The sequence below is a fragment of the Phytophthora infestans genome, genomic scaffold (genome assembly GCF_000142945.1).
Source record: "Phytophthora infestans T30-4 supercont1.110 genomic scaffold, whole genome shotgun sequence".
Taxonomy (NCBI): Eukaryota; Oomycota; class Peronosporomycetes; order Peronosporales; family Peronosporaceae; genus Phytophthora; species Phytophthora infestans.
In genome coordinates this window covers 81,929-95,092 of record NW_003303649.1, presented here as the reverse complement: position 1 = coordinate 95,092, position 13,164 = coordinate 81,929, and the positions used below count along the sequence as shown (strand labels likewise).

Here is a 13,164-nt window from a genome sequence, read left to right as displayed (position 1 = left end):
GAGGGCGAGGCCAGTACAGTAATACGGAAAACGCAGCAGTAGATCACTCGTTGATGCGGTCCTTGCAGTTGTGATGCCAAATTGGTGCTATTCATTGAGATTCATTTACCAAAGACGGTAAAAAGCAACAAACGTTATACCGTACCAGCATTCCACGAAACAATTCAAAAATGTGGCACGAAGGACGATGATGTCGAGATCTCATCCTCCCATCCCAGAATGGCTTCTCCGAACAGGAAGAATCCGTCCTTCAATACTACAACTATACACCATTTCCCGGCCAAGTTACCAGTTTTACCAACCATCGTGCAAATGGCCCGTTCTTGTGAGATCTAATTTAAGGCTGTGTGGAGACACACCATTTTTAATTTTAGGCTACGGCATTTGGCGATTTGCAAGAAAAAGCCACTTTTCCCACGACTTGCATTTCTGCCCATCACACTTTTCAAGCAGGTTGCAAACCTGGTCAAATGCATAGAGCCTACGTTACTATTATGCATATTAACTAAGAAATTCTCAATAAAACGATGAGACCGTCCCGGCTCAATGTTATCGTTCGATTTGCCAAGCAAGTGGTGTTGGTAAACGCGCGTACATTACAGCCGTAAGCCAGGCTGTCGTTTGTCGCCTTTGCCAAGTCGCAACTTGCGACAAGGTGAAAAGCAGATGATGTGTTTCTAAATTGGATACACGCGCACCGCACAGCATCGATCACATGTACATGTACATGTACATATATTAATAATAGTTGGTGTAAGGACACCAATCAATCTCTGCTCGAGTGTAACCTTTAGCGGCACCCTCTTATTTTCTGTTCGAGATTTTGACGCAGCAGCGGTGGATCCCGTCTTGGACGCCGATCCCAGTTTGGATACGGCCGTAGATCCCGTTTTGGCCGTCGATCCGGACTTGGACACCGTCGATCCCGCTTTGGACGTAGCAACGGGTCCAGTCTTGGACGCCGAGGTAGACTTGGATCTAGCGGTGGATCCAGACTTGGATCCGGCACCTGACTTCGAGGGAGAAGCGGAAGTCTTGGGCGCGGGTGTCGATCCCGCCTTGGGCACAGAAGTGGATCCCGCTTGCGGAGCCGATTTAGAAGTGGATCCCGCTTGCGGAGCCGATTTAGAAGTGGATCCCGCTTGTGGAGCTGATTTAGAAGTGGATCCCGCTTGCGGAGCCGATTTAGAGACCGGAGTCGTTTTGGGCTTGGCTTTCGGGGAAGCTCGGGCCTGCTTATGGGGACGGGAGGATCCGGTGCTAGGAGCGGGAGATGCACTACGCGGGCGTTTCGCAGTCGACGAATCCGCCCCACGTACCGTCGGAAGAGGAGCAGAGACGCTAGCAGCCTGAGAGGGCCCCGACAAGGGAGGAAGTGGATCCGAGACGGCAGCTGTCACCAGCGCCAGTCGTCGACGTGCCAAATCGCGCTCCGACAAGCCGCGATCGCGCTCCAGAATCAGCTGTTGCTGCTGAGTTTGGGCTGCGGCGAGTTGATCCTGGAGCTTCGCGGTGGTCGCATCCGCTTCCTTCAATTTGTCACCTAGATTGACAATAACAAGTGAATATGGAGTTACTAGCAAGGGCTAAAAGAGGATCCACGTACTCATGCGGCGAAGCTTGGATTCCAGCTCCGTTTGCGTACGCTTGGCATCCGCCCACTCGGTAGTCGCCTTGTCCCGCTGGAGCTCGCTGTCTGCCAGTTTCGCTTGGATCTCGTCCCGCAATCGAGTCATACGCACGAATTCTTCAAGCGCGTAATCTCGTCCGGCAGACGCCCTCTCGAGCGACTCCTTGGTGTCTTGCAACCCCTCAGAGAGTTGAGCCAGGGCTACATCCGGCGACGAGGGAGGTGGATTTGGCGCGGGGGACCCTCCACGCGCCGACCCTAAGGCGGATCCGCCATGGGCGGATCCCACATAGTCGTTGGTCACCACCTCCTCCTGGGTCAAACGCAACTCGTCACGGAGGCGGTCCAAGTTCACATCCGCCGCTGCCCCAGCAGTCTGGGAAGCCTTCAGATCCCGCTCGAGGTCGTGGATCTGGGATTGGAGTTGGTGGATCTCAGATCCGGCGAGTGCCATCTCCCTGAGGAGATGGTCGTTGTCATCTCGCATAACGTCTCGTTGACGGGAGGCGCGATCCAGTCGTCCGGTCAGGTCGCGGATCTCTACCGCCTGATCAGCCAACAGGAGTCGCAGGTCCTGCGACCGAGAGGCCGCACGGTGCTCCCACCCCTGGATCTCCATCGCTTGGTCATGGATTTGGGCTCGCAAGGTTTGGAGTTGGGTGGCGTGCAAAGACGCAGCTTGGTCTTGGGCATCTTGAGCCGTCTGGAGCTCCGCCGTCAAGGTTTGCACCTGATCGGAAAGAGCCTGAGCTAGAACCCGCAGATCGGTGGGCGACATAGAAGACGGACTGACCGGAGGTGTGGTGGATGGGGCCTTGCCCGACGATTTGCCGGTACGCTTGGCGGGAGACATGTGTCACGAAGGGGAGAAAGCGGTTGTGGATGCTGGTAATGCACGCCGTGAACGCTGTTGTGCAGCGCCGACAACGTACAGGAGGCGATTGTGGTGAAGTGCTTTTTCAGAAATAAGAGAATGGTCCTGACGCGGGGTCACTATCCCGAATCAGTGACAATTTCAAGTGATGATAGAGGATTTGGGTTGTTTGGCACGGGTGCAAGTTGCCTGTGGTGGATTAGCCATGGCGAGCAGCGCCCCGTATGGAATGACGATGGATCTGATATGAGCGACGTACGAGAAGGCATGATCCACCAAGACTTACCTCGGATCCACCCTTACCTGGATTCACTAAGATGGATATGGGATATACTATACAAGAGTGGATCGAGTGTGGATCCTATGAAGGAAGGATGGTCGGTGCCCTCTGAAGGTGGATCTAGTAGCCACGGCTAATGAAGAGTCAAGATCCACCGCGATGTACCCCGGATCCCATACTTCCGAGTTCGGATCCAAGGAGGGAGGATCCCGCCTGGAGGGACCTGGATCCAGGGTATAGGGATGATGGATACAGTGGATCTCGAACTTTCGTGGGACAATGGAGATCACGGACGGTTGCGAGATGATGTTGGATGATTGGAGAGCTCGGATCCACGGCGAGTGTACCATTACAGCGAGGTGGATCCAAGCGACCTGGATCCGGATGAGTGTACCCATAATAGGGTGACCATGATGATTACGTCATATATCCGGTGGATCTGAAGATAACACAGCTGGGATGATGGGTCAAGGGAAGAAGGGACATGCAGCCGAGCCTGGTAAGGGATTTAGCAGATGAAAGACATAGAAGGTAGAAACCCAGGCAGGTATAGGCTTAAATATCAATACAGACTCCAATTTGCACAGTGACACGCAAGTGCCTTCCTGCCCTCAAGAACCGGAACTACATTGGCCGTACGAGCTCCGAGAAGGTTGGGAATTGCGAATCTAGTGTTGGTAGTGATAACTGGATAATACATTGGCCAGATCCTACAACCTAGTGAGCTTTTCCTTTACTTGTGCAGATCCGACAGGTTAACCGAATTTACTACTTGGTCGGTTACACCCTAGGGGCTCTCAACTCTCAAGATCCCGTCACAGGAGGCGGCAAGTACGACTTAAAGGACAACACAAAGGCAAGGGAACACACCCGCAAGGCAACCCTACGGCCAGATCCACGATCTAGGCCCCGGATCCATAAGCTCGAATATTCGCTTAGGATACGGAACCATCCACGGACGCAGAGTGAAGATTTTCCACTGCTGCTCCACCCCATCCCCACGTCTCGCCAAGACACTCAAGCTTCACCACTTGAACTCTTCGGAAGTTATCGAGAGAGCAGATCCCGCCCTACCGACGGGTACACAAGGTGAGGAAAGTTCAGCAGAACACGGATCATCGGGGGACCCCCTCCGTTAGTCGGTGTCTGGGCGCAGTTGGTAAGTTGGATCTGGCAATCTCGCAGATTTTGCTGATCCCGCTACACCACACAACATATACCACATTAGTTTCATGTTGTATATACATCATCTCACAAACCTTACCAAACTCCCAGCCGTCTACTCGCATCTTCTTCAGAGCAGCATCATCCTGCGCGAGCGCTTGCATCTCGTCTTTGGTCAGCGTGTCCCAATTGTTTGTGGTTGTGTTCCAGTCACGTCGCAGCTTGCCGATAGCTGCCTGCAGACGTCGCTTCTCCAGCTCTCTTTGGGCTTTCCTCTTGTCACGATTGAGGAGCGCTGCACCGTCCAAACTACCATCACTATCACTTGAAAGAATTTCATCTGCATCTTCGCTGAGAAGGTCGTCGTCCGTGTGCTTTGCAGACAAGTCCTGCTCCTCAATATACCAGTCATCCGAATCTTCGCCTTCGCCATCCAAGTCCGCGTTGAGAGCTCCATTATCATAATCTTCAACGGATGCATTCATAGCTGGAGCGGAAGACGTGAGTGGCTCAGTCGTGTCCATACTCAAAACCCTGTCCCAAAGTAGCTCACATCACGCGTCAATATACATCTTCTATGCGTTCACACATGCAGTATATATATCATCGCAGAAGCTACCTGGCCCGTTTTGATGTCTGGTTGGAGGCAGGGCTGTGGTTCGAGTGGTATTGGTGGTGATCTGAAACAACATAACATCAGATACAACATTAAAACAATTAGTTAATGTAGTATGTTCAGCATGTCGAGAATCACGTACTTTGATGCAGACAGCATACTCTCGTCGTCTGCATCTGAATCCTCAACTGGTTCAGCAAGGTGCGGACTGACGGTTTTCTTCTGCTTCTTCGCTGCGGGAGACTTTGACGATTCCTTCCTCCTTGCTGCTGCTAGTGCTTTCAGCGCTGCTTGGCGCGCTTCAGCCCCGCTGCGTTCTTCGTCGACCACGTGCGCACGTTCCCTTGCTTTCTCGGCATCACGTCGTGCAGATATAGACTCCACACGGGCTACAGCTTCCATTTCTTTGAACGCGTTCCTTTCCTTCGCCAAAGCTTCGCGCTGGGCCTTGGTCATCTTCTTCTTCCCTTTTTTAGTTTTTTCTCCGCTTTGGCCTTAGCTGCGAGACGAGCTGCCCGCAGCTTCTTTGCCGCTGCAATGTACGACGCCGTCTTTCCAACAGGTGGTCGGCTCGGAAGCGCCGGAATGGATTGCCCACGCGTCATAGACGTCGTCGTCTGCCTTACCTTCGTCGCAACCACCGTAGTCGTCTGCGTTGCCCCCGCGGCCTCGTTCCCAAAGTCAGCATCCGTCTCCCTCTCTCCGTTCAGGTATGCTGTGTGTTGGGCAGTCAAGCGCACCCGATCCTCCGAGCTTTTGCCTTCCAGGCGGGCGAGGAACGCTTCTGACTCGCGACGCGTTTTGCGCCGGCCAACCATCTCTGATCCCCGTTGCTTTTTCTCGAATGTGTGAAATCGGTGGATTACACGAGGCGAGAGTCAGCAACCTTTGTGACAAATCGGAGGAGTTTTGTGTGCGTGTTCTGTGCATTTTTCAGCCTAACCCTGTGCATTTCACTGTCTTTAACATGTTGTATATACAACATGTGGAAAAACAGAACCTGGTGCCCCTTTTGGTCACATGTCGTCAAATACAACCTATAAGTACGGGGGGGTTAAGGTTGAAGCAGACACCCCAATAAGATCGTGAGTCGCAAATCGTTTTGATTGGTTATTCTTCACTCGACCCCTACACTCTACTGTGCGGCAAGTTTAGCGCATGCGGGCAAATTGCCGCATGAGCGTCTTTTTATGAACTTCGTCGCATGCGACCACCTACCCCGTAAGCCAATTAGAAGACTCTATTTGTCCTCCTGCGGGCGCATGCGGTCTATATTTCCGGTTGAGAATGAGCCTAAGTGAAAAGGACAAAAGCATTGAAATGCACAATAAGAAACCGTGTCAGAAGGTTTGATTTGGTTGGTTTTGAATACGCGGTAGTGCCAGCTTTACTTTTCTGCACGATTTTGGCCCTCACAGCTGACGGTTGACTTAATTGGCTGACCAAACGTACTTAGTGATAACCCCTAATATTTATTAATATAGTATTACCAGTGCTTTAAAGAATGATCCCAGAAAAAGAGAATTGCCAAGTTCAAAATTTCCTTTGAATTTCCCATAATGTACTTGCGATAAAATAGCGAAAACACACAACAAGCAAAATAACAATCACACTCCGAAGACCGTCGGCACGACCATCCCGCCCAAGGATTCCTGCAAGTGGGAGCGCGTCCTTCATCAGCGCACATCTTGTTCTTACATATCAAAAGTGAACTCGCTCACAACCGGGAAATGGTCCGACAGATTGTACTGCGGTTGGTTGCGCCACATCCACGGCTGCGACGTGGTCAGCGGCTGGACCCAACTCGACGCGGTCGTCGGCTGACGGTGCGTGCGGGAGTAGAGAATGTAGTCCAGCAACTCGAGACTGCCGTCCGTGCTCAATCCGTCAGCCGCCAGAGCGTTGACACGTGGGTCGAAGCTGTACTTGCGCAGGTGCTTGAACTCGGCCGCCGACTCCTTCTTATCGGAGTCGGACGCGTTGCCAAGTTTCCGTGGATGCACAGCGGACGGGTCCTTCGCTTCGAAGATGTTGAGCATCTCGTCATACTCCTGGTTCGTCTTGTTCAGATGGTAGTCGACGTTCAAGTCGCCCACGAACAACACGACGTCGTTCACCTCGTCAATGTCCATCGCTCGCATAAAGTTTGCGATCATGTCCATCTGCAGCTTCCGCATGGTCCTTGACAGCGGGTCGTTCCACGCCTGCAAATGGGTCGAGAACACGTGAACCAGCAGTCCGTCCTTCAAGATCTTGCAGTACAGAACGCCTTTATCAGCCAGCTTGTCGGCGCCAGCACAAGCGCCTTCGAACAGCTTCACCCGGACACTGAGAATTGGGTATTTACTGGCTAGCAACACGCCTCCGTTGAGCAACTTGCGCATGTTGGACTTGTTAATGCGTTTATGCCCCACCGTCGGCGAGAAGAAAAAGTAGCCCGCTTCCGTCATCTTGTCCAGCAGAATGTCGCGAGCGCGATAGTCGAAGCACTCGGTCAAGACCCAGATGTCGCACGGAGGCAAGAGATCGCCAATTAGTCGCGCACGCGTGTTCTTCTTAGGAGAACAGCTCGTGAACGCGCTCACCTTGCGAGGCATCATCCAGACGTTGTACGTCCCCACACTGACGTGCACTTGACGCTTCTCAAGATGTGCCAGATACCGCGTCGACTCCTTGGCCATGCACTTGAGATCGCCGTCTTCACGCAACGGCACGATCGTCGTCGGTGTCGCCTCAGTCGTCAAGTACAAATCGCTGTCCTTGTAGTATTCTCGAGGCCGAATTCCACACGCTCGACCGTTGTACTTGGCCACCACTGACATGGGCTGTCCCCAGCGTAGATATTCATCGCTCGGAGCCACCGGAAGGCGATAGTTGCTGCCCGTTGTCTGGTGACGGACCGGCTCCACTGTGGCCACGTAATACTTCCCCAGAGGGTTATTGAACGACATGTTGGGCAGGTCTTTCATCAGTGCTTTTTGTCGACGTCTCAGCTCCTGACGGTCGCGTTGACGGTCACGCTGTTGCTGTAGCGTGTCGGTAATATCGGAGACCATGTTCATGTAGGACTCGGAGATGGATCGGTAGAAGGCATTGGACCTCGAGCCTTGGATGGCCGATGCTGAGGAGCTCGCAGCACGACGACGACCGCGACCGGACGACGTGTTGGTTGTGTCTGTGATGTTGACGACAGACGCTCCGATGGCATCGTCACCGTAGGAACAAGTCGGTTGTTGCGTCCTTGGGTCACTTATCGCCGCTCGGAACGCTGCAGCAGATGCGCTGGATAAGTCTAAGCTACGCCGCTGACCATTGTACTGCATCGATCGTGCCGACTGCTGCTGCTTGCGGCTGCGTGGACGATGCTTGTTGGTCGGATTAAGGTTCTGGAGCTTCCTTCCTCTCGGGTAGTTGGTCAGAACGTGCGCTTGACGCTGACTCGGCCCTTGGTTCTGACTTTGGTCCACCAAATCGACCATAAAATCTCCCTGACTGGTCGATTCTGCAGCTTGTTCGCTCGATTCTGCTTCCTGTTGGTCCCTAGTCGTAGGGTCCGCCACTGTCGCTCTCAAGGCTCCCACTTCTCCGTTATTGTGGCTAGTGTTACTAGACGAGACAAGCGCCGACTGGGGTCTTGTTGATCTTTTGATAGCGTTGAGATGCACAGCCGATTCCTCCATAGCAAACAGACTGGCTCGTACTTGTCGATGGAAAGTCAAGTTCACAGGCGGCTTACTAATCGTCACAGCTCCTCTGTGTGTCAAATACCTGATAGCTCGGCCCGTTTCCGCGTGGACTACTACCAGCGGAGTCCCGAATTTAACAGGCAGACCGACACTAGAGAAGACGAGTTGTTGCTTCTTTGGGTCGAACTCGAACAGTCGAAAGGCCACCGACCCGTGGGCAGCTTTGGATCCTCCGACAGGATCGTCGGGCTCTCCTGCCACGCCGCTAGTTGTGGTGATGCGACTGGAGGTTAAAGTTGACTGGGTTTTGCTGCGAATGTCTCTATCTCCGCCTAATAGAGGGACGTTGTCTAGCGTCACAACCGATGGGTCCTCGGAGCCGATGAGATCGTCCTCGTTGTAGATCTCGGCACCGAAGAGCGCGGCGTAACGTTTACGGAAAAGTCCCTTACGCCACACAAAGAAGCCGGCGATGCCCATGAGTCCGCCTGTGGCGAGTGTGGAGGCGGCCAAAAGCGCCATCTGCTGGTATGTTAAGTTGAATTTGTGGGTGAGCGCGAGGAGCTGCCCCTCGCACAGGAAGGCGACGCGGTCGCCATAGCAAATGTATTCGTCCATGTCGGTCATGATTGGCACTGCGAAAGGCACGGAGTCAGTCACGGTGTTGTTTGAATTCAGAGGCAAACCTCTTTGCCACTTACGGTCGCTCTTGGCGTGTGGTGCGCGCTGGCGGCGCGAGTTGCTCTGGAGGAGCGGAACGTCCGCGTCCTCGACGTTCGGCATGCTGTCGACTGCGCTACGTCGCCACGACGTTGGCGTAAACCCTCAGGATGGTCGGTCGAGTGTGGCTTTGAGTTTGCAACGCTACAGACGCCAGCAGGGGTGTGGTCTGAGCGCGGCTAGTTACTTTTGGAACTGACCGCTTTGGGCGAATAGCGAACTGTATCGAGAGCAATCCGGGACATAGGTGTCGCACGCCCAATTTGAGGTGATTTAGGTATTTTTTAAACTGTTTTTAGGATTATAGCACCATTTTTGATTTCCATTTATCGATTTGGACGACTGGTTTTAACCCTTTTTGAGCGACGACAGCCTAAATATTACTACCTTGCCTCTTTTCTACGTGGTGCAGAAGGTGGAAGTTGCATTTGTTTTGCTTTTTGCGGAAGACTTCGTAGCTTGGCGAGAAGAAGCGCTGGTTGACATTTAAAGCCGGGATAGCGACTGCGAGCAGAAGCGTCAGATATCTTCGCCACGAATGGCTCTTGCCAAGACCAACAGGGCGCACATTTTAATCTCGATTAAGTTTTGTTACTATGGTACCGGTACCCCTTCTTATCCATTCCAACTTGTAGGTTTTCTAATTACTTATTGACCGCGGAACACAATCGCTAGCCCTGATATTATCCTAACAGCCGTTAAACGAACTGTTTGCATTGAGTCCCAACTAAAAGATGCCCTTGTCCTCGTGCCTGGAGGACAGCCAGGACCAGGAGGCCACTGCCGCGTAATCGTGGCACGATTTGCTACAGTAGCCTACTGTAGCAAATCCCCAAAGATTTGGCTGATAAGGGATAATCATTTCACGTTTTGCCGCCAGGAATATCCACCGCGTGGTGCGAAAGTCGCACTGCGAATCATATGCATCTCATGACTTATACATGTACACAACGGCGGCGCCTGCAAAGCAATACATGTAGTGTATATGTACTTGTAAGTCACCGAATGACGCTGTCGGCATCGTGGCGATCATGGCTGCGCAGTGGCAGTCATTTTAAATGAAGAAATCTGCGTAGAAATCCCACCTGTTGATTGATTCAGCTGATGCAAGTCGTTATTTGTTTGCCAGACGACGGGCGCACTCCAGTGAATCCTCCGAGGATGTACCCGTTGCCGTTGTTTAACAACTTGTCCGTAGTAGGGCAGCTAAGCTGTTTTGACTCAAGTCTTGAGCCATTTCGGCGTCGTGTATCCAGCTACCACCTGCTGGTCGCTGTCACAGTGTGACTCACAAGATACATGCCGTCACCGATTGAGCCTATTATTAATACCTAAGAACTAGGTAACTTGGCAACGAATCCTACGAACTGCTATCCTCTTGCTCCATTTAGAGTTACCGTATTGTCGAAGATTCTTGAAGTAGTAGCTGTCACAAATTCCTTTCCCTTTTCATTTATCAACCCTGCTTTGCGCCTTCGAGGTTTGAAGCTTCATGCTCGATTAGAGCAACGTAACTAGTTATTAATATAGCGTGTCGAAGACGAATGTAAAGCAGTCACCGAAACGTAGACAACTGCAATTGCAACAGATCCCCACACCCTTCGGTTGGTCATATTGGAGCCACCACGCCAGCCACACCACTAACTACCTAACGTTAGATCCATGTATTACTAGTACTTAGCAGCTGTATTGAGGCTGACCGATAAATGGTACTGTATGCATCTCTTCTGGACCGCGCGTTTCTTCTTGATAATACGTCCACGTCCGTGGCGAAAGCGTCTGGAATTCGAGCTTTCGGTCCGCGGTGTTCACGCTTCGCATCTAGTAAAACCACGAAAGCACTTCGCCGGTAGCGCCTGCCCAGTCGAACGGCTGAGTTGTGTCTTGGGTAAAGTCAGGAATCTGTTCGTTGAATATGTCAAGGCTGGAGTTAAACAAGTCGCCATTGTTGGATTGTCCGCTGTTGCTGGTTGCATTGTTGGCTGCCGTCGCGGCACCGTAGTGTCGGTCGAAGAAAGCAGCCGATTGCGGCTGTGTAAACTTGGGCAGCATGTAGTGGCCGTACGCCTGCGGTGGGCCCAATCTCGCGTACACCCGTAGCTTCTCGCCAAGAAAAGGCTCATAGGGCGCCCAGAGCTCGTAGCTGCCTACAGAGGGAAGCCACAACTCGTCGTGCGAGTAGCGATAGCATAGACCGGCGAAACGAAGTTGGAATGGCTCAGACATGCGGAAGTTGGCGTGTTCATGCTGACAGCGTCCACTCTGCCAGCACTCGACGCAGCAGTCGTAATCGCTGATGCACTCGAGACACGAGAGGATTTGGTCCTGACCGACAAACTTGAGCGCAGAGCATTCGTCACACTGTCTTGTCATCTTTTGGCCTGTGACGAGATACAGAAGCTCCTTCTTGGAGATCATACCGTCCAGACTGCCCCCGAAACCCAGCAGAAATTCGATGTAGCTGTCAGCACAGCCCTGCGCTTTCTGGAAAACACGGAACTCGTCTTGTGTGATGCGACCATCTCGATCCGTGTCCATCTGCGCGAATAATGTGGAGATGTGGGTGCGTAGGAACACACCGACGCCATTAGGCAGTTGATCTCTGTCTTCGGGTGGAGGCGCCAGCATCTCCAGCATCTCCTGGGCCGGTACGAAGCGGTGAGTGGGTGGGTGTACCTCGCCACTCACTCCTCTTGGGTAGCACCTGGCACAGAGGATATATCCTCCAGCTCGGCATTCCAAGCACATGAAGCCGCGCTTGTGTTCGCCAATAGGAGCAAAACATGAATCGCAGAAGCCGTTGCCGAAGTTTAAATACCGCACGAGTGCTAGGAAGGCGCGTGCGTCTACGACACCACGCCCAGCTTGGTCATAGCGGGCGAATACGCCTTCAACGACCTTGGGAGGGAAATGGGACAGCAATTTGCCGATATCTTCGTGCTGAATGCCGCCACCACGCGCAAACTCGCGATACAGATTGGCAGCGATATCCACAAGCAATCGCTCCTCGTAGACACGCACAAAGTTCTGTAGGAGCTGTTCGAGCGTCTCCGGGTTGCTTGGAGATACAAGCTGCGGGACAACGAGAGTCTGCAGCTGCACAGGCGCGGACTGGAACGGCACTGGAGTTGCAGCGCCGGATGGAACACTCATGGGGCTGGACAATAAATTGATGAAGTCGACGATGGAGGTGGCCACACGACGGTCGGGGCCGCTGGATGAACGGTAGCGGCGCTGCTAGATGGGGCAATGGAGCAGATATTCCGGGTCAGAAAAGCTATGCTGCACGACTAAAACCTGGCATTTGTAAGTGGGTGGTTTATTTCACTGATAAAGACTGCCCTCTTCCAACCGAAATAAAATGTGCGATGTGCAAAAGACACGTCGAATTAAAATACCCTGTAAATAAATTTGGTCGGATTTGACAGACAAACGACATCATTTTTTCTAAAACAAAATTTAACACGTAAAGAAATAATTTAGGAAGCCATGTACCGGTACTGTATGGTGAGTGCACATTAAATGTTTAAAAAATGCCAAATTTTGGAGGCAAGAGATAAACCAGCGATGAAAATACTCCTCGCTGGCTCAACTTGACATCTACAGTAAGTGCAGTGAATCAATTTCGTCCGCGCTTCTCTGTGGGATTCGATATTACGCATGTACCGGTAATGCGTTGCAAGTTGAAACTGAGTGCATGCTCAGGATAAAGAAGAAGTCGGTTGTGATCTTTATGATCGAAAGCATCGAATTCACAAAAGCATTGCGCAGAACACAATCGAAGCCAACCGAAGCCGATTTTAATTGAAACGATGATACTGAAACAAGTTGTTTCGGCCACGTAAACTCGTTGTTGACTGCGAACACCGAATTCTTGCAAAAGTTGCATCGAGAGTGCTGTGTTGCGGGCCCCACTTTCATTACAAGTCGTAGCAATCAAATTGACATGTGAAACTTAAGTCAAGAGGTGAGGTAAAAGAAAACAGCTAAAAGTTGCGTTTCTTGAAGGCGTGCAACACAACCTGTTTTATTTCTAAGCTGGTATCGCTTTCATCTCCACTTTTGGTTTATCTGCATTTGCACTCTCTTCTTCTGTAGTGCATTAAATCTCGAGAGTCCTCGAGCTGATCGCGACTTCTGCACATACGATATCGCCACGGTCTACCCTTTAATTTTACTTCGCGTTAATTACAT

General features: G+C 52.0%; 2 protein-coding genes across 2 annotated transcripts; both read right to left on the bottom strand.

Moving 5' to 3' along the window:
- Positions 1–6,090: 6,090 nt before the first annotated feature.
- Positions 6,091–9,137, bottom strand: PITG_19842 (uncharacterized protein; the record flags this gene model as incomplete). The annotated part of the gene is made up of 3 exons (XM_002896008.1): positions 6,091–8,299; positions 8,333–8,885; positions 8,952–9,137. The coding sequence occupies 3 exons, from the start codon at positions 9,031–9,033 to the stop codon at positions 6,259–6,261; spliced, it is 2,676 nt and encodes an 891-aa protein (XP_002896054.1).
- Positions 9,138–11,212: 2,075 nt separating this feature from the next.
- PITG_19841 (uncharacterized protein) lies at positions 11,213–12,123 on the bottom strand (the record flags this gene model as incomplete). Its single annotated transcript, XM_002896007.1, has 3 exons — positions 11,213–11,230; positions 11,305–12,006; positions 12,073–12,123. 3 exons carry the CDS (start codon positions 12,121–12,123, stop codon positions 11,213–11,215), a joined length of 771 nt encoding a protein of 256 aa, XP_002896053.1.
- Positions 12,124–13,164: the final 1,041 nt, after the last annotated feature.